General features: G+C 29.0%; 3 protein-coding genes and 1 pseudogene across 3 annotated transcripts; 1 reads left to right on the top strand and 3 right to left on the bottom strand.

Moving 5' to 3' along the window:
- The first annotated feature begins 3153 nt into the window (after positions 1-3153).
- Positions 3154-5850, top strand: LOC103872761 (annotated as a pseudogene).
- LOC103872288 (non-specific lipid-transfer protein 12-like) lies at positions 5683-6583 on the bottom strand. The gene is given in 2 exon segments (NM_001302121.1): positions 5683-5965; positions 6238-6583. Coding segments are annotated over 2 exon segments (360 nt in total). The 5' UTR covers positions 6579-6583; the 3' UTR covers positions 5683-5946.
- Positions 6584-13133: 6550 nt separating this feature from the next.
- LOC103872277 (non-specific lipid-transfer protein 5) lies at positions 13134-13900 on the bottom strand. The gene is made up of 2 exons (XM_009150626.2): positions 13484-13900; positions 13134-13361 (listed from the first exon to the last, which is right to left on the bottom strand). The coding sequence occupies exons 1-2, from the start codon at positions 13825-13827 to the stop codon at positions 13352-13354; spliced, it is 354 nt and encodes a 117-aa protein (XP_009148874.1). The 5' UTR covers positions 13828-13900; the 3' UTR covers positions 13134-13351.
- A 2421-nt stretch (positions 13901-16321) lies between these two features.
- LOC103872263 lies at positions 16322-18870 on the bottom strand. Its single transcript, XM_009150605.3, has 9 exons — positions 18618-18870; positions 18474-18536; positions 18351-18406; positions 17482-17575; positions 17322-17382; positions 17037-17118; positions 16858-16913; positions 16693-16756; positions 16322-16612 (listed from the first exon to the last, which is right to left on the bottom strand). The coding sequence occupies exons 1-9, from the start codon at positions 18768-18770 to the stop codon at positions 16549-16551; spliced, it is 693 nt and encodes a 230-aa protein (XP_009148853.1). The 5' UTR covers positions 18771-18870; the 3' UTR covers positions 16322-16548.
- Between the last annotated feature and the right edge of the window lie 3701 nt (positions 18871-22571).

The following is a 22571-nucleotide window of genomic DNA, read 5'->3' as shown; positions in this document are numbered from 1 at the left end:
TATAGACCTTACAAATTGCAAGGGAATATAATGTGTGAAAATTGTTTCATGTCGCTGAAATCACACTCATTTACAAATTAACACAGCACACTAATAATGTCAAACATATGCTAATATCTGTGGCTGAGGCTTCCCAATACGGCTATTACTGAAGAAGCTAAGACGACTAACTTTGATGGATATCAATATCATTATCATTATCAAAGCACATGATATGCTAGAGATGTCATTTGGAATAAAAGTTGGAACCAATAGCTTTGAGTAGGGGTCTCCTAGTTCATGTAGTTAGTGATTGAATTAAAAACCATACATTTCCACTACTCGTTGTCACCAGCATAGAAACACGTTTTAAACAACTTCATCGAAAGCTCAAAACTTTTAAATGTTACACTAACAGTGCCCACAAACTGAATCAAAATAATTTAGCAGTACAAGAGGGCAGAGATGTACCTTTTAGGATGCTCAAATTGCACGCCTCATAAAACTCTAAGATGGAAAAGTCATTCTTATTGCTTATCGTATGAACCGTAACAATACCAAGACGTGAAGGCTATGAACCCTAACGCCAAGATCTTTCAAATCCAGAGAGAAACCTCTCTGAACTTGCTTCAAGTGAAGAGACACTCCTCTGATATGCCTAATGATCCCAATTACAAGATGATCTCACAGTAAAGGTAAAGAAGTCTATTTATAACATCTCTATACAGTCTCTTCTTTCTTCAGGTTGCCAGCTCAGCTTCATTCAAAGAGCCTTCTTGTGCCAGCTCAGCTTATATACTCATCAACGCCACCAATGAATTCTCAGTTAGACTTGCCGGCACACGTCTCCTCTGCAATGGCCAAGTTGGTTGTATCTGGAACTGAATTCTGAGAGCCAAGTTGAGTTTGACAATTCATCTCCACTCCAAGGAGCCGTAGGACAAAATCTTGGGCCCTAAATTTTTAAAACCCATTAACTGTGTCACATACGTCTACTAGACCCTTCTTTCAGCAAAACGGTCAATTCCAACATCAAAATACTAATCTCAACTTAACAAAAACGCAAAAAAAAAAATACTAATCTCAATCCGAATATACATTCTTCACCTATGCTAAAACATACTTAACGATTGATCCGCACATCCGCGCGAGTATTGGTTTTTACATTTTTATACATTGATATTTGTTTTCCGTAATTATATATTTTAGATGAATTGTAATATAACTAATTTTATTCAAAAGACATGGAGCGAATCAAGGTAATATAGCTATTTTTGGTACAAATATACGAATTTGTTTCAGATATATTTGTTATTTAGATATTTTTTTATGTTTACATACATCAGAACCGAACTCATTCAGATCCAGAAGATCCCAACTCAAAACCCACACATAAATTTATAATATTCAAACAGGACCTAATTAAAAAACGATATCTAAATGGATAGACAATGTTCATGTCTAACTGGTTTTATAAACTAATAAAAATGAGTATTCATATCTGTTTGGCTAAATTAAAAGAAAAAAAAATTATTTAGTAAAATAATTATATGGAGTGGGAAATTAAGTGACAATAAATATAGTATATTTTTGTTATTTTGATTTAAGTTATTATTTTATTCACAAAAACATGTATTTGAATTATGTTTTTGGCTACGTAATTTTGCACCGATTAAAATTAAAATTAAAAAACAAAATTTAGTAAAACAAACTAAACTTTTTTTTTTTAAACAAACTAAACCGAACGTTTATCCATATGCAAAACCCAATTATTTTACATTCTTGATTTTATAGTTGGCACAAAATTAATGTTGATTAACTAAATAAAAATCTGCACTATTATTATTATGATAATATAATTAATGATGTGATATATTGTTAAAGTAATACAATTAATAAAATTATTAAACTGAGTGAAATATGAAAAGATAATTAATGAAATTATATTAATGAAATTACTAAAAAGACAATATACTTTTTATATTATACTGATATCCATAATTTCAAATAATTCTCATTTATAATGGTATCTATGTTTTCAACTATCACCAAAAAATATTTCAGTTTTAATAATATAGATATTTAAATCCCATGCTTCAAACCCCATTAAATTTGGATGAGAACAGACGTTGGAACATGGAAACGTCCTAAGCTTAACCATTCGGACCAACCTAGCTAGGAAGTATCTAGAAGTCCTCAAGCTTTCTTCTAGTCTTCTCCTCCCGACCGTTGCGTTTCCCGTGTCTGCTTTCAAGTTATTGATTATACAGAATCCGTATTCAATATGATATTTCCATCTTAAAACTTACAAGACACGCTCTTCTCAAAAAAGCCGGTAACCATAAATCCACCGCCGCACACCGTAGATCCGAAGAAGTCCTATTTGAGACTCTCTGCTTCAATCCGAATAACCAAATCTTCCGACCAGATCTGAAACCCTCTAGACTAAAAAACAAGACTTAAAAGTTAAAACAGATTGAAACAAGAAAGAAAGGGTATCCACTTTCTTACGCTACCAACGGCCAGACGCCATGGAGAAGATGGAGAGACGATGGCTTCCTCTTTTTTTCCTCCCTCTCTGTTTTTTTTTCACTAACGATTGTTTTCATAACGAACCCGCGTGTTTGATTATATATATATATCTTATATAATAAACGAGACTTGGGTCTCTCCTTATTAAGCCACATCATCAATATGCATGGGGCATTTTTTGCCACGTGGCATACATTCTTCGATCAATGTTCTATTGTGTTTCAGTGGGCTTCGGTTTCTGAGTGTCATTCAGCGGCCCACTACTTTGTTTCTCATACTAAACCAGGATTTATTAAGGGCTTCTTTCAATACATGTTCGAAGAGGCGTCGCCGTGCCCCTTCGGGACTCACCATATCCCAACGTTTCTTTGACGTTTCCAGTTTCCGTTTTCATTTACATTAATCCAATCATTTAAGTGATTTCATTGGTTTTCTATATAAGACGGCATCTCTTAATCTGTTCATATCCAAGCTTTGTCATCGTAAACCCAGTTTCTAGATCCTCTATACCAACAAGAAAGTCCAAAAGAGTTTTCTTTCAGGCCTTGAAGCTAAAGCTTGAAGCTAATATATAGATTACGATTAAGAGTGTAGAGTGAGGCCCTGGGATGACCTTTCGTACTCACAGGGAGTTGGTACCAGATGGGTTCAAGAGAGTCGAGTACGATGTGTTCGTCTCAAGTTATCAGAAACAGCTCTATCTATGTTTTTGCATGTGTTCTGATCGCTGCTCTTGGTTATATTCAATTCGGTTTCACTGTAAGAGGAAAATCCAACCCTTTCAACTTATTTATTTTCCATTTGTAGAAAGTTGTGACTGATTGTATCGCTTGGGTCCAGTGTGATTATTCTTCTCCAACAAAAGCTGCAATCACGAAAGATCTCAGTTTAACTGTATGTGAGGCAATTAACCGATCTTTCTGTCTAGAACTGTCTGGTTTATTATTTTCCTGACTTCGATCTCTTGTCCATGTGTTATATTGGACGAAAAGGGGTATTGTTTAGTTTTCGAGTTTTAAATTACTCTGTTTTGAATCTTGATCAGTGACATCTTCCTTGCTTTACTCAACCCTTTAACTGTGTGTTTTCTTGGACAGTCTCTGATGATTGCTGGTTGGCTTTGCATATCATTTGCAAAAGTGAGTGTCTGTTGTTTTCCAGTATCTTTATTTGACTTCATTCTGAAAATGTTAGATTGGCCTTACATCATACTGGTTTTGTAGGATACTTCTTTCCTTTACAGGGAAGACTTTTAGAAGAAGGCTTTGGTGTTGGGATCATTTAGTGGATATTATTCCTTAGATCTGGCTTACTTAGATCTTAATGGAACATCTATCACTGGCTATATCATTTGTACTGCTCTATGTCATGTTCGGTTATTAGTTATTACACAGGAGAGAGGTTTAAATAAGCATATGAAGAGGCTCAGTGCTCCTAAACATTGGATGCTTGACAAACTTGGTGGTGCATTTGTATATCTTCTGCTACGAGAACTTCCGTCTTCTCTATAATACCAAGGGACGTTTCCGTGTTCACTCCATCAGGGACGAGGAAGCTAAGGTTTTGATCTCTCTTGCTCTTGTCATAATTTAGACTAATGCTTGACATGTATGTGTACCAACAAGATTTGTTTCTTTTCTTACAGTTTAAGCTCTGTTAAGGTTCGAACTATACAGTTCGAACAAAAGGGCATCCCTTTCCTGAACACATACGATGGTCGCACATTAGTAATGACACCATTAAGATCGACATGGAGGAGAACAAGATTGTTGAGTTCATCAAGTTTGCTGTCGGCAATGTTGTCATGGTGGCTGGAGGTACAAACAGAGGGCGTGTTAGTGTGATTAAAAACAGTGTGAAGCATAAGTGAAGCTTTGAAACTATCCACATCCGAGACTCAACAGGACATGAGTTTGCAACAAGGTTGAGGAATTCACGCTAGGCAAAGGGTCAAAGCCGTGGGTGTTTTCGCAAGGTTTAGGGTGTTAAGCTTACCATCATTGAAGAAGCCACGAAGAGGCTCGCTGGCCAACATGCTGCTTAAGTTTGCTTATCAGTTCTGAAACTTATGTTTTTTTTTTAAATCTATTTCAAGAGTTAAAAATGGATCCATGGAAAATCTCTACATAGAGCGACTCTGCATATGTTTGCTGCTCAATTTTGATTTTTACTTTATTTTTATCAAGAGTTTAAGGGTGTCAATCATTTATGCAATTTAATTGATTCGCAAATCTTATATATATTTACAAGTCTAATTAAATTTTACTCATTTTCAAATCGAATATATAGATTCTAATTAATATTTATAAATTTTTACTTTTCTTTGGGATTGTTGGTACATTGCTATTGTTTCAGTTTTCCCTAGAAATTTTTCTGTTTTTTTTTACTTGAGCTTTTGCTTCTGTTTTCACTTTAACTACTATCGCAACTTTTTTCATTGTGTTTTTTTTTGGACAACTCTTTTTTCATTGTGTCTGTCAAAAAAAACCCAACCTAAGCTAAGCCATAACTAAGACCCCCAAATGACATACGAAGCCACATATAGTAGCTATAATACATAAGTAGCCGGTACAAACTGTCTGAGTGCAACATTCTTAGTATCACATGCACATAACATAGAAAAATCCAGCTAAATACAAATGCATAAAACAGTAGCTTAATTTTTAAATAAAACCTACAAATAACCAAACAAAACAAATAAAATTGTTAAATTAATAAACAGCACAAACGTATTGATAAATTAGTTTGGCAAACGGAACCCCAAGTTGATCCCCCAAACTTAATTACTAAACATCAAGAAGATATGCAAAAACTGTTATTTCTATAAGCAAATGATTGAATTCATTAAAGAATAAAAAAATATGAACCCGGCGCGTAGCGCCGGAATACCACTAGTATATATATATAAATTAATCCAAACAACGTACACTCACAACAAATATTTGACATACATGTAGAACCGGTGGTCTGATATCGAATACCCATTTTGTCTGATATCCTTTGGATTCAGGTTCTCTTGTATCAAACATACAATACAATAGTAATGAAATTTACATTCTTAGAAGACTAAAACGATATCCTTTGTATTGACCTTGCAAAACATGTTTATATGCCAAACCTTTTTCATGGATGCTATAACTTTATATATATGCGGTTAGGTAAAAGCTCATTAGTTCATGCAACCTCTTGATCATATATATTACATGTAAGAGAAAGACAAAGTGTTATTCCTGATGGTATGTTAGGCGTACATACATCAAAGCGCCGATAAAGAGAGAGAGAGCTCCTTTATCGTTATTACTTATTACCATATGAAATGGATGATTACATAATAAGAAACTCAAGTCATAAAATAGAAAATAGCAGCGGGATAATTATTGTTTAGGTTAAAGTTGGGCCAACTCTTCTTATTCGTTCGTACGTCTCTAGTCTCCTTCACACGGCAATCGATATACTGTAACATTCCAAAAAACAAAACAATAATGTATCATGTCACTGGTAACAAACCATACAACAATATACTATCGACTATAGTGAACTATGTGTTTATCTGGTAGTTTAATTAGTCCAAATCCATTTTCTTTTATATATTTTGGAGTCAAGTAGATCGAGAACTAGCTTTCAAGATATACTGTGGAAACAGCTGTGAAAATTATATCGATAATCTAGAAAGAAGCAAAACGATCTAATATAAAACCAAAAACAAAGTTATATATGGACAAGTACCTGTCACAATTGGTGTTGAAACCAATGGGGTAGGAAAGTGAAACACCACAAGTGGTAGGGAGTGCGGCCACAAGGTCGATATTGAGGCCTTTAATTTCCTTACCGGCTGATTTAAGGCACTCACATACTTGTCGGCGATCTGGTGTGGTCTGAGCCATTTGGTTCAATGATTTGACTGCCACACAGCAGCTTGACGGCAATGGACCACCGTTGGTCAAGTAGCTGATGCATTGTGTCATTGTGCTTGTCACTGTCCCACACGTTATGTGTGACTCTGTTGGAGCTGCAATGTAGATCGTAAGGACGAGGAGGCATGTGATGATCTTTGAAGCAAACGTCATTTTTTTTTTAATTGTGTTTAATTGATTGTTTTACTTTGTTGAGGTCGTCGGTGCGGTTTTTATAATTGGGAAAGCTCCATCAATGTCATGTGTACCCGTAAATTATGCTTAGCTTCGCATGCATGCAAATTTGATGAATAACGGGATTTACTATGAATTAAACATCAAAAATACACATATTCCCATGTTAATGCAATGCTTCCCCGATCTTCGGTTACTTGAGTTTTTTTCCTAAGAATGTAAATATTTCCAGAAACTAAAGTTAATGTGTTATAATAAGTTGTTGACAAAATGGTCAAACCTAAGTAAAATTGCTTATGGGAAAAATCCCCTATATATAAATCATTGAGCATTACAACATATTCGTAGCCACGTGTCATCAAGAGCGTGATTCTTAGAATTCTTAAAAAAATAAGTTGGTCCATATAAATATATACTATGTTTTTAACTAAAATAACTATCAAATTAATTAATAGTTTACAAAATAATATTTTTTTATTTCCTTAAATAAAAGCTACGGAATTAGTGCGGTTTTTTATTTCTATACTTAAATATTTTAGTTTATACTCCCTCTTGATACAAATATAGGATGTGTAAGGTTGTTAACACATATTAAGAGAAATTAAATATTTATTTTTATCTATTACTTTTTGGTTTTTATTTTAGTTAGTTTAAAGTATTATTTGATTTCCAATAAAAATTCAACCACTTAAATTTTTACATTTTGATTAATATTTTATTTTTAAAGAAAATTTCATTAGTTAAAAGTAAAACATCATACATTTGTATACAAAGAAAAAAAACTAAAACATCTATATTTGTATACAGAGGGAGTATAACAAAATTTACAAATAACTTAATGCAATTAAGTGTTTTATATTATGTATTTTTATAATAGCTATGTTTATGTGGCTTATATATTATTACTATAAATTTGTATTTTTGTACAAACAATTATTTTGAAAACATTATTATGTAACAATACTACTTTACATATTTTTATTTTAAATTTTAAATTTATACATATTTAAAATTTATGAAATCACGCATGAAAATTTCAATCACAACAGTATATATATATATATATATATATATATTAAGCAATTTATTATAAAAACAGTATATGATTGAATCTATAGTATTGTATTTTAAAATATAATATATTTTAATACATGTTTGTTAATACAGTACCTATATAAATATTGATACTTGTAAAATATAATTAATAATAATAATATTTATTATGCAAATACAATAGTGTTAGGATTTTTAACATTTGATTCGATTTATTATTTGCAAGGTAAAATTCTAACATTATTGTATTTGCATAATAAATTTTATTATTAATATTAATTAAATCATATAAAAGTATAAACTCTAGAATAATTAAATTTTATTATTATTAAGTAGATTATAACTGGTTATATGCAAATATAATTATATATTGATGGAATATTATATTTTTAAAATTATGTACATCTAATAATATATTGCTGTAATAAAAAGAGAATTAAATAGGTTGTTAGGATTTTATCATGAAAATATAAAGAAAAAAAGTATAAGTAACTTTCTGGGGATGGCCCATTTAAAATATCACACATGAAAGAAGTCATGAATTCTACTTTAATAGTATAGATACGATAATTAATGATTATCAATAATACATATTTGATAATAATTTGTGTATCCTCTTTTTTTTTGGTTTAATTTTATATTATTAAGAGAACTTAAACAATTACATTATGCATGTAATAAAAAAAATTCGAATTTTTAGTTTGATTTTTCTAAAAATACTATAAATTACTAAAAATGGTAAAAGTCCCACATTGAAAATTTTGTGATCAATGGTTTAACTTTTTTTTGTTCAAGCAAGATACAAATGATCATATATCGTAGGGGTGGGCGTTCGGATATCCGTTCGGGTTCATATCAGGTATTTAGGATTTTTGGGTATTTCAGTATAAAGGTATAGAAACCGTTCGGGTATTTCTACACTTCGGGTCGGATTCGGGTGTTTTATGTTCAGGTTAAGATATTTTGGTCGGGTTTCGATATTTAAATTTTGAAGAAAAATAAATAACTTATTCATTGTTTAAGTTTTTTCTTTGTATTTCAAATATAATTTTAACTTTATTGGCTTTCTAATTTTTAAAAGATTAAACTATTAATAAGTTTGGAGATAAAACTTTAAAAATAGAAAGACACCAATTTAGTTGTTGTTTTGAAATTTCAGATGAAACTTTTGTTAATGCAAAAAACAAGAGCTCGATGTGTATTTTAAGTGAGTAGTAAATGATTTTGTTCATAATTATTTGTATATAATCTAATTTTGAGCAATGTACATCATTAATATAAATATTTTGAATAAAATGAGAGAAGTAAACTAAAAATATAGGGTTAAGTATACTTATGTTTGGTTATTTTTGGATATACATTCCGATTTGGATATTACCCATTCGGATATCCAATCTATCCGAATTCAATAACCGTTCGTGTATTTTGCTATTTCGGTTTGTATTTTTGGCTGGAATTCAGACACGGGTTCGGGTATCAGATAAAATTCACAGACCTAATAAATCGTATAAATATTAAGTCTTATTAATAGATATTCATCTTATATATATATATTAATAACATTTGAAATAAATTATATACAATATAAAAGTATATAAATTAATATGTTAATTTCAAAAATTAATATGTTAATTTCAAAATTTGTAGTGAAAAATTATTGAGATCTTAATATTTTAATTATGAAATTTGTGTTAAAAAATCTCACATTAAAAGTTTGTGATTAATGGTTTAAATTTTTATTACAACAAATATACAAATGTTAAAAAATCATATGAGTGGGAAGTGTCAATAATAAATATTTATATTAAAATATACTATGTATCTATGTCAATATCACTAAAGTTTAATTTATACCATATAAAGTAAATAAAATAATTGTTTTGATTTATTTACCAAAAACATGATTGTAAATTAACAAAAAGTATTGGTTTTAATTTATGTGCCCACTCTAATGTATATGCTTTTATGCATACAACAAATATACAAATGTACAAATATACAGCTAATTTTTATTACAACAAATATACAAATGTTAAAAAATCATATGAGTAGAAAGTGTCAATAATAAATATTTATATTAAAATATATTATGTATCTATGTCAATATCACTAAACTTTATTTTATACCATATAAATTAAATAAAATTATTGTTTTAATTTATTTACAAAAACGTGATTGTAAATTAACAAAAAATATTAGTTTTGATTTATGTGATTACTCTAATGTATATAAATTATTTTTTAAATAGCTGGTTTCTAATATCTTATTTAATCCTAACAATCCGAGAAACACACTTTTTCAAATCTAATTGATTTTTAATATTGGAAACACTATATATATTATTTCATTCAGATTAAATAATTTAGTTTTGATTTTTATTTCTAAAAAGATTTTAATGAAAGATTTCAATCACTTCTTTTTGAGTTTATTCGAATAATGAGAGATTTGATCATTCATCTAATATTTGTTTCTCCTTAATACCCTATCTAGCTATTATAATTGTAAGAATGAGAGATATGAGCTATTTATTATATGTTTTCTAGTTTATCATTTAATAAATTAAACGGTTCTTAGTTTATACATAATTTACCTATACTAGAATGGTAAAGTAATATATATTATTTTTTTTGCATACTCTTAAGTAACTAAACCTCAAAAGTGTTGGCTAATAATATAAGTAGTTTGTTGTTCTAGAATTTAGACGATTTTTATACCGAACTAGTGAATATATACTGACATACATTTATATTTAGAGTCTCTACATATATACTATTACAACTTGATATATTTGATTTGAAAACTAACATGTTAATAGAGTCTGCCGGTGATTTTCTTCAATTTTTTTATTCTTAGATATGTATATAGAGTAGAACTAATTTTTAGAGATGTCCATTTTTTTTTTAAATTGATACTTATGTAATTCACCAAATTCATAGAAGATGTTAAAAATAAACTAAATTCATATCAATGAAACAGAGACGAGAACGAAAGCACAATTTTATAGACGTAGAAAATGAAGTCACTTATGGACAGTCAATAGTAAACAAATCGAGAGCAGAAACCTTATTCTCTTTCGCCATTATACAATCGATGTTGCCTATTTGGTTTTAGTGATTTGTGTCAGTCGCAAAACTTAATTTTTTTTTGTGCATCTGAAATCTTATAAATAATTTAAATGAGTTGTAATATGTTAACTCTTCAACAACGATGATATATTTAAAAAACCAACATTTGTATTCATTATTTTATAATCGACAAAGATTGTAATGTTGTAAAATTTTAAAACCATTTAATAAACAAACATTATTATAAAAACTCACTCCGCGCGGATTATCATCTAGTAATGATTAAAAATGCAGATTTAACATCAAACCCCTCGATTTAAATAGGAACTAAAATATATTTCGACATATTAGAGACTATAAACATTTCTTCTTTTTTTCTATTATAAACTTTTCAGTAATAATAAACAAGGGAATAAACCATATGAATATTCCAAAGATTATGTATCAAACAAAATTTCAAAAGATCATTTTTAGAAAAAGTAAAATTATTCAGTTAGAAATCCCTTATATATTAATTGAGAAACATTACAACATTGTTTTGTAGTCATGTGTCACCATGAGAATGAAATTCAGAATTCTTAGAGAAATAGGTTGATCCATCTTAACTTATATTATACTTTTTATTAAACTAACTATTAATTTGATAAATAGTGTACAAAAAAATATTTTCGCACATTTTTTAAATAAAATCTACGGAAGTGCCTAATATGGTTAACATATATATGACAATTAATGATCATAAATAATAAATATTTGAGGATAATTTTTGTATCTTAGCTCTTTTTTGTTTAATTTTATATTATTAAAAGATATTAAGCAACCACATTAACCATATAATAATAAAATATATTTTTTCTTATATATTATATTTTGAATTTTTAAAATGACTATAAATTACTAAAAACGTTAAATGTCTCACACTAAAATTTTGTGATCAATGGTTTAACTTTTTTGGTAATAACAAGATACAAATGATAATAAATCGTATGAATATGAAGTCTCATTTACTAGACATTCATATTATATATTAATATAGTTTATATTAAACTATATGACATAGAAAAATACTTAGATATGATAATTTCTAAATTTGTATTGAAAAAGTATTGTAACCTTAATATTTAAATTTTGAAATTTGCATTCAGAAAATCGCACATTAGAAATTTTGTCACATGAGTATGAATTCTCAATAATAAATATTTATATTAAAATATAGAGAAAAAGACTACGATAGCACCAAACCAAGTTTTTGTTCCCAAACTAGCACTCAAGGTTCAAAGTCACAAAAATAGGTTTCATTAAAGAGGTAAATATACACTTATACATTTGGGTTAATTAATCCAAACCTTAGGGTTTAGAGTTAAGGGGTGGGGTTTTGGAATTAGGGTTTAAAATTTTATAAAATAAAAAATAAATACTAAAAAATTAAAAATTAAAAATTAAAAAAGTTTCAAAAAGTATTTTTGAATTATTAAAAAAAAATTCAAAAAAAAAAAAAAATTCAAAAATAAAAAATTCAAAAATAAAATTATAAAAAATTTCGAATCTAAAAACATATAATCTGAAACTATAATTTTTTTTTCATTTTTTTATTTGTTTTTATTTGTTTTTGTTTGTTTATTTAATTTTAAACCAAGGGTATTAGGGATATTTTACCTTTTAATGAATGTCATTTTTGTGACTTCTCCTTCTAGTGCTATTTTTGAAACAAAAACTCAAAAGGTGCTATTATTGATAATTGCCTAAAGTATATATATCTATGTCCATGTCATTTAAATTTAGTTATATACCATATAAAATAAATAAAATGATTGTTTTGAATTATTTATTAAAAAAATATCGTAAATAAACAAGATGTCTTGTTTTGATTTATGTGTTTAGTCTAATTTAATTATATACATAATACGTAAATGAATACAAATAATAATAACAGATAAAATTATTTTTATATATAACATTCATCTTGCGCGGGTCTTAAGCTAGTGTACAATATGATTAATGTATTCGGCCTACATTACTTGGACATGTCAAACAAGGGGGCCAAGCACGATATATGAGGACACTCGTGCGAGTCCGAAATTTATGTGGTCAAGCGATAGTTCAAGGATATAAAGAAAAAGAGAAAAGAAAATGGAAATGGTTCAATTAAGAAACCAATGGACAAAAACATCAAATGGTAAAGAGTCGGGGACATCAAATGATTATCAGAAGTCCAATTATGGTTATTTTCTTAAAGCATACTTATCAGTTTATTGGACTATCTTAATAATGATTATAAATTAAAAAAAAAATATTTCTACCACAATACGTAAGTAGTAGTCAGTTTGATCATATCTGTATTACAAAATCTAGTGTCGGTCCTAGTTTATTTACACCGCGCCGAATAAGTGATGCACTAAAAGCAGACCGTGGCAAGAGCAGGGAAACAATACATATAGTAATTCCATACATCATTAGCGCCTTAGAGGAATACATAACAGAGATGGCCACTTAAATGGACGGTCGTATATAAAGAAAGAAATGAAACACACCAATTCTGAAAACAACACATAACATTGAAAGGATACACAATTATACTAGTGACATTATTTTTATGGAAATTAAAACACTTCAACGTATATATGCTCTCATGCTCACCGGATGCTGAAACCAACCAAATACATTAAACACATTATCATATATGGTTAGTAACACTTCATTAAAATCCAAATAAAATTATTACAACCTAAAGTAAAATGAGATAAATAGAGTGAGAGTTAGATTACTTGTTACAGTTGGTTCTTGCGCTGATGGGGTAAGAGATCCTAACACGGCAAGCACCAGGAAGACGAGCAGCACGGCCTGGGTTAAGTCTGGAACCCAAGGCTCTAGCTGCTCCTTGAATGCAGCGACAAGCTTGTTGCCGATCACGTGTGGTCCGAGCCATGCTGTGGAGCCTCTGAACACCCGAACAACATCCTCGAGGAACGAATCCGCCCCTGGTCAGGTAGTTAATGCATTGCCCCAAGTTGCTGGCGACGGCGCCACACGAGATTGCTGCCTCTGCCATTGGAGCTGACACTAACATGCACACAATCAACAATGTTGACAGCTTTATGAAGCCCTCCATAATCTTAAACTTTTTTCTTTTTCTTTTGCTTAAGTAAGTAATGGGTTTAATTTTTTATGATGAAGAGAGCTGATAGAGTTTGTGTTTATATAGAAAGAGCCAAAAGGGCAAATGCATAAAGTAAGAGTAGACTGTGTTAGGTTAGTTGGTGGTAGGTTTCATTTAATGCATTGCCTCTTATAAAAAAAACTGTAGTTCATTCTTGTATGCACATAAAAGACCAGTCATTGCTCCACATTTATACAATTCAATGACTTGTCAACGTTGGTATACTATAAACTACGTCATGAAGGTAAGAAAAACTGGAAGATAAAAGTAGAATTCATAATTGTGTCACCTAGAAATTTGGAGTGTTCATTTAAAACTCAACATATTCTAACTAACGATGTTATTTCAAACGGAGCAAAACACATCCATTCGATGATCACTCGGTTAGATGATTATATTTTGTATTCCGAAGAAAAAACCTTATAAAGACAATAAAACCATGAAACATTCTGAGTTCATTTTTGAATTTAGATTGTTGATACTGGATATCTTAGCCATGTAAACAAAAACTCTAGTTGTTAATGAAAAAAAAATCAATAATGATATCGCTTATATATTAATTATGGAGCATTACAACATATTTTTGTAGTCACGTCTTATCACGAGGATGATTTTTAAAATTCTTAGAAAAATATGTTGGTCCTTATAAACATATACTATGCTTTTTATTAAACTAACTATCAAACTAATTAGTAGTATACAAAATAATATTTTTTATTTCCTTAAATAAAAGCTACGGAATTACCTAATATGATTAACATATATATGACAATTAGTGATTATGAATAATGCATATTTGATAACAATTTTTGTATCTTCTCTCTTTTTGTTTAATTTTATATTATATTAAAAAATTAAATAATCAAATTAAACATATAATAAAAAAATTATATTTTTTCTTATATGCTATATTTTGAAATTTTTAAAAATGACTATAAATTACTAAATATGGTAAAAATCTCACATTGCAAATTTTATGATCAATGGTCTAACTTCTTTTTTTCAAGAAAGATACAAATGATCATATATTGTAGGGATGGACGTTCGGATACACGTTCGGGTTCGTATCGGGTATTTAAGATTTTTGGGTATTTCAGTATAAAGGTATAGAAACCGTTCGGATTTCTACACTTTGGGTCGGGTTCGGGTATTTTATGTTTGGGTTCATATATTTTTGGTTGGGTTCAGATATTTAAATTTTGAAGAAAAAATAAATAAATTATTCATTTTTAAGTTTTTTTGTAGTTAAATATATTTTTAACTTAACTGGTTTTTTAATTTTTAAAAGATTAAACTATTAATAGGTTTGAAGATAAAACTTTATAGAAAGACACTAATTTAGTTGTTATTTTGACATTTTAGATGCAACTTTTGTTAATGCAAAAAACAAGAGCTTGATATGTATATATATATATATATATATATCAATGAAACACAGAAAATAACGAAATCACAATTTTATAGTGGTAGAAAATGAAATCACTTATGGAGAGTCAATAGTAAATAAATCGAGAGCAGAAAACCTAATATTTTCGTCATCTTACTCGATGTTGCCTATTTGGATTTGGTGATTTGTGTCAGCTGCAAAACTTAATTTTCTTTTGTGCATATGAAATCTTAAAAATACTTGAAATGAGATGTAATATGTTAACTCTTCAACAACGATGATACATATAAGAGACCAACATTTATATTTGACATTTTATAATCGATAAAGATTGTAGTGTTGCAAAATGTTAAAACTATTTAATGAACACATTATTATAAAAACTCACCATGCACATGCACGCGGATCATCATCTAGTAGTAACTTATAAAGGTCACAAGTCAATCTACTTAATTGGTTTTGACCTAAAATGCAAAATTAAACATAGTATCGGAACCACCCATCTATTAGTAGAAGTCGTTAGAACCATTTGTTGATGATAATATGTTTACGTATGATTACAGGGCCGTGCCTGAGTACAATCCCATCAAATATGTGCTTCAGAGTCGATATAGTTAAATATATTTTAGGGGTTAATTTGAGAAAAAAATTGATTGATTCAGTGGCTTTGGGCTAGTAGTTTGTTCAATTTATTGATAGATTCGATTCTTCCTCGATACCAATTTTACCAAATGCTATACTAAAGGGCGAAATAATTTTTTTTTTTTTTGCATCTAAGCCCCCAAAAGTCAGGCACAGCCTGTGTATGAACATGAAATGTGAGAGATGTGAGATGAGATATGTTGATGAAAGAAAATAATAATATATTAAATAGTACAAACTAATACATTTATTATCAATTGATTATGAGTTGGATATATTTAATAAACCCATATTATAAATTAATAATCCTCATGATCACACCATGCCGCCACCAACAATGTTAAGATAGAAGGCATCTGGAGATATATTTTGGTTTATGATTTTTCATTTGTTGTTTGTTTAGTGAGAAACTTCGAATAAAAGTAAGCCGTCATATTATATGTTAAGTTTTCATTCTGTTTTGCAAGATCTACAAGTTGATTGATTTGGTTTGGAACAAACAGAATGATATCTTTGCTTTCGACTAATTCAAGTTCGATCAAATCTCCTTTTTCTGGAATTGTTTTTTGTTTTAACCAATCAAGTCCAAGCATCTATAGCAGCAGCAGCAACAACATACATATCTGCTTTTGACTATATGACTCTCACTCAACCTTGCCAAACTCTCCAACATTCGAGCTGCTTTCCACAACCGTCTCTCTTACAAACCTACAACAACATTTTCAAGAATTAGGTTCAAGAAAAGGAAGATATACACTTGAACTTGAGAGGACATGAAGATCATTTACCTCGCCAGCTTCTCTCGTGAAGATTGTAAGACGTAAATGGAGAGTACGAAAGAGAACGTGAGAGCTGATCACAAGTGCACAACATAAAATAATAATAATTAAGTGTATGAATTTATTTTCCCGTTTTATTTAATCAGCAAGAACCAAAAAAAAAAAACGATTTACCTGAGCCAAAGAGGACATAAAATCCAGAGGAAACATCAATCTCTGACTGCTCCTTCCTGCATGCATCACAATATAGTGTCTTAGCTAAATATCGCGACTCGACCGTATCCAAAATCTTATTTAGCAAAGGAAGGAGAGAGGTAAAACAGAGTTGAAAGTGGTCAAGAAACGTAGCGTACCATGTGTATCGAACAAGAACATGTTTCGGCCAGTGTTGAGGATCCCAGAACTGCTTGCGGATCTCCGGGTGTGTATTCAAATCTGTTCATGGATAAAATCTCAGCTTATACAAAAACTCCTGATGGATAGTATCAGCCTACTGTATAATTGACATAAAGGTAACAGCAGAACAAATAAAGACTAGTAAACAAACTGCCTACATTTATATATTAGCACCCAATGCCACAAAGAAGATTATAACTTTCACCAGATAATAAAGAGACAAGATATGGAGTTTTACGTACAGCTAAGAGGCATATCGACAACTTGAGCTGTTACTCCAAGCAAATCTCCTCCAGAATATCTCTGTGCAAAACAACCCACACTCAAAAGGACTCACACACACACCTAATCAGTCGAAGCTTATAAACGACTCAAAACCCAAGGCTAACTAACAATACATACCAAATTGACATCGATCATTGGAACTTCTGAACTCTTCCGGTTTATCACCAAAAGCCAGTGTATCAGATATTTCTCACTTCCAACTTGGAATTTTCTGCATGTAAAATCAATCCATATCCACACCAAAATAAGCATACGACTAATGTAACAAACAAGGAAAAGATGTCGCCCTATCAGCATTTCACACCATATTCATCGCAGAGAAGACAATAGAAGTACACAACAATCTGCAACAGAACAGAACTAAACACGCCATACAAAAACGGCTCCTACTCTAATCAAAGTAGTTAAGTTGTAAATCTATCTTCACCATCTCTTATTCAAGCAGCAGCAATATAAACTGCTAGACACTTATTTAAAAGCAGCAATGAACTTGGCAGATAAGCTAAAGACACACGAATAGAAATTTCTGCATGTAAGAGGATCCATAACCACACATCAGACACCAAATCAGTATATGACTAATGTAACAAACAATGGAAAGATGTCACTGTATCAGCATAGTACATCATGTTCAGCGCAGTAGAAGAACACAATCTGCAACAGAAGAGAACTAAATACACCGCACAAGAATGACTCATACTCTAATAAAATAGATGAGATATGAATCGATATTCATTATCTCCTATTCGAGCCAACAACAAGAGAAACTGCTAGATACTTATCTAAAGAAAGAAAGGATGTTGCCATAGCAGCAGAGTAAGAAGAACACAACAAAGTGCAACAGAGTAGAACTAACTACACCATACAAACAACAAAATGGCTCCTACTCTAATCAAAGAAGATAAGATGAGATGTGAATCTATCTTCACAACCTCAGAGAAGCTAAAGACAGATCAATCTCAATTAAAGGAATCAAACACTCTCACATCTTATAAGGATCTGTTCCAGTGTAGCCAACTGGTTTCGCTATGGGGATCAGCACCTGCAAATCGGCATGAAAATTCAATCTAATTTCCCAGGAACATATCATATACACAGACAGTTAGTACCTCGCGATTAACGGCGAAGATCGGGCAATGCTTTCCGATCACATCATGCCAAGTCGTTCTCGACTGCACATGGAATCAACAGATCCTTAGTCTACGTCAAATTCTAAGTTAATCTCAGCTAAATATGTAAAGAGAGATTCGAACCGAATGGTACTGTCCCATCTTGCTCATCGCCACGATATCTCCTGGTCGGTAAGCGCTGGAGAGAGGCGGAAATGATAATGATATCAGAAGTAGAGCTTGAATTAACGACTTCAATGGTGCCTGCGTAACCATGCCCGCCATAACTTGCTTCATCGGTGAGGTTTCTCCGCCGGTGATTTTGCTCGGAGGTGGAAAGAAAGATGATGAGCCAGCAGCAATTGTAACAAGTCTTTTCTTCACATTTGTTATTGGGCCACAAGCATTAGCCCACTTTCTAAGTTGGTCCAACTACACACGTTAACTCAGGCCTGACCTGTTGAAACACAATGACTGCCGATGCGATTGTGGAAGTTTACAGATATAGGTAGTTTCCGTTTCCAGCATCTATACTATTATTTATGAAGTGATTTTGCTTAGTTGTCATCTTCTCCATGATTTTACATAATTTTTATTTATTTATCATTGTTTATTGCTTATTTGTCATATTGTCTATAATTTTAGATAATTTGTTTATTTGTTATGTTTTCAATAATTATACTTTTTCTTATTTTCCATATCCTCCATAATTTAGTTTATTTATTATTTCTTATGTTCTTTATAATTTTATGTAGTAATTTTATTTATTTATCATATTTAAAATAATTTTAGGTGGTAATTTTAGTTTTGCTTACTTGTCATGTTATCCATAAGTTAGGCTATTTTTATTATTTTCATGTTTTATTACTTTTTACTTTTAGAACATCATTTGTCATATTCCATGATTTAATTTAGGCTCAGTCATTAGTTTTAATAAATAACTTTTTGAATTGTTAGTTTTGAACGTATTTAGTGATTATTTAATGAATATTTTCAATATATTCATGGATAAATATTATTAATGAGTATTAATTTTATAGTTTTGTTCATCTTATGTTAATTTTTAATATTAAATAATATTTTATTTATTATTTTTAAAATGAAGCTTGCTTCTCTTTTATACCACCGAATTATCTTATCAATCAAAATATGAGTCCAAAGAATACAATCTCTCGCTGTTAAAAATTAAAAAAAAATACACCTTATACTAGATATATATACTTTTATTAAATAGAAGAATGTTTTTAATTATTGTAAATTTGTTAATAGGTATTAATATGAACTCCGATGAAAAAGAAATTCATATAAAATGTAATTAAGACTTTGATGAAGAGGGGTTTGATTTCATAGGCTTCACTGATAATTTGGTAATTATGGTTTATTTATAGATTTATCTTTTATATTATTTTTAAAGTAATAATAAAACTTTTTTAGCTTATTATAATGATGATACTTTTTATATGTATGGTTTAGTGATAGAATAAATAAAAGATTTTACAAATACCAAACCATTATCTATGTTATCTTGTAATAAAAAAAAGATAATTATATCTCTAATTAATTTAATATTTGAAACTAATTAAATAATTTAGACTGAAATTAAAAATTTGTTAAAATTTGAATTAGTTGGATATATATTAGTCCGCACAAGTGTGCGGGCCACCATCTAGTTATTAAATATTTTGTATGAATGGTACAAAGTTAAATAATTTTTACATATTATTAATTATTTTTCATTTACGTATTATGTATATAATTAAATTAGAGTAAACACATAAATAAAAATAATACTTTCTGTTTATTTACAATAATTGTTTTGGAATAAATCAAAACAATCATTTTATTTATTTTAGATAGTATATAATTAAATTTCAATGATATTGACATAAACATATAGTATATTTTAAAACAAATATTTATTATTCAGATTTCGTACTCATATGATTTTATTAGAATTTGTATATTTGTTGTAACAAAAAAATTAAAATATTAATCACAAAATTTTCAATATGAGATTTTTTATGCAAATTTCAAAATTAAAATATTAAAGTCTCAATGCTTTTTCAATGCAACTTTCAAAATTAACATATTTATGTATTTTATATGTATTAATCATAACAACAATTCCGTAATTTTTATCTGAGAAAAGAATGGAGAATATTCTTTTGTACATTATTAATCAATTTGATAGTTAGTTTAATAAACATGTATAATATATGTTTAGATGGACCAACCTATTTTCTAAGAATTCTACGAATCATCCTAGTGATGACATGTGGCTACCAAAACATGTTGTAATCCTACTCAATTAATATATAAGGAATTATAGATATTAACGTACCATAACAATATAAAAATATAAAAAAATATACTATTATGATATAATATAATTAATATTGATATTTATTTTTTTGTTTAGTTTAGATGAAAATTATTATTTCAATAAAATTTCTTTTGAAGATTCATATAAGAACTTTAAAATATATATTTTGTTTTGTTTATATATATATGTATATATCTCTATATATGTATATATATACATATATTGATTTTTAAAAATTATAGTGAATATTCATTGTTTAAAGGTTTTATAATATAAATTATGATGCTGTTAATGAATTTAAATATAAATATAAATGTATATATATTATTTAAAAATATTTCAATTTTAAATTTTAGAAGATTTTTTTTAAAAATATATATTTATTTATTCACCCATAATCGCTCGCAACTACGAACGATAGCAGATATCAAATTTTGATTTTAAGAGGTTTACAACAGTTTGAAACAATTTACAATGTTTTTCTGATCGTTGAAAAACACCAAAAGCTACTAATAACCCACAAAAGATGCGTTTGTAGATGGTATCAGAAAAATCAGTCAAGCCCTCAGTGAATTGTTAATTTTTTTTGGGATTGGGTTAGGGTGGTCAAATCAGTGTTTGCACCCTATTAACCACTCAAACTATATGCTCTGAATGGTGACGAACTGCACCGCTTCGCTCCGCGTTAATAGTAAAAAAAATTACACATACTTATATATCTATATATTTTTATTACTATTAGAACTATACCGCAGTTATTCCGCAGTTGTCCTACACGTTACCATCCTTTGTCAGAAAAGGATTATCGGTCAGATATCCAAAAAAATTCTCAAGAAAGAAAACTAAAACATTAATCAGACAGCTAGTTCTCTTTTAGATTTATTTTAGATATTAAATAGCTAAATGCTGACAGATAGAAGAAAAAGTTCTACTGAAATTTTGAAAGTTGCTCAAATGAAATCCATACTTACATTTTTCTTAATTTTTATTTTTTTATTTAATCATTGAATACTTATCAAAAAACTCTCTTTAGGAGATGCTTTTATTATATGGATTTACATTCATATTACAAATTCATTAAATTTAAAATATGACAGTTGTCACTGTTCACAACACCAATGTTTGTCCTCCTGAAATAAATGTAATCCATTAAAAAACAAATCCTAAATAACCGCTATAATTTATGTTAGAAAAACTTCATTAGTTTGGATTCAACCTCCTAAAATATATATAGTTAAGATAATTTCTATAAACATTCATATATGACGAGTTTCTACTATTACAAGTTTATTTAGTACTAGGTGTTTTGCCCGTGATGCAGGTTTAAACATTTTCATAATTTTCGAAAAGTTCTTTGTACACTATATTCATTATACTAAAATAAATTTTAAAATAACTTAATATTATATTTTTAATTATATAATTAAAAAAGTATTTGATTAATACGTAATTATGTAATTTATGTTTTTAACTTCTTACTAAAATATTTTTTTCAGATACAATACAATATATATAAATATATAGAAATTATCTCTTTTTTTTTAATTATATTTTTAGATTTTGGATAATTCAATATTCTATTTTTAGTTATATAATTAAGAATTTTATTTGATTAATATTTAGTTATATAATTCATGTTTTTAACGTTTTACTAAAAGATTTTTCAGATAACAATACAATATATACATAAATTATCTCTTTTTAAAATAATATTTTCATATTTTGGATAATTCTTACTATTATTAATTTTAATCAATTATCTAATCAAATAAATT

This window comes from Brassica rapa, chromosome A01 (assembly GCF_000309985.2).
Source record: "Brassica rapa cultivar Chiifu-401-42 chromosome A01, CAAS_Brap_v3.01, whole genome shotgun sequence".
Taxonomy (NCBI): Eukaryota; Viridiplantae; Streptophyta; class Magnoliopsida; order Brassicales; family Brassicaceae; genus Brassica; species Brassica rapa.
This window is presented reverse-complemented; position numbering and strand designations above follow the sequence as displayed.

Coding starts and splice junctions, on each gene's coding strand:
- LOC103872277 (XM_009150626.2), bottom strand. CDS start 13,827: ATGGAGGGCTTCATAAAGCTGTCAACATTGTTGATTGTGTGCATGTTA.
- LOC103872263 (XM_009150605.3), bottom strand. CDS start 18,770: ATGAAGCAAGTTATGGCGGGCATGGTTACGCAGGCACCATTGAAGTCG. Junction 17,576..18,350: donor GGAACAGATCCTTATAAGAT/GTGAGAGTGTTT, acceptor TTTTACATGCAG/AAAATTCCAAGTTGGAAGTG. Junction 16,613..16,692: donor TCACGAGAGAAGCTGGCGAG/GTAAATGATCTT, acceptor ATGTTGTTGTAG/GTTTGTAAGAGAGACGGTTG.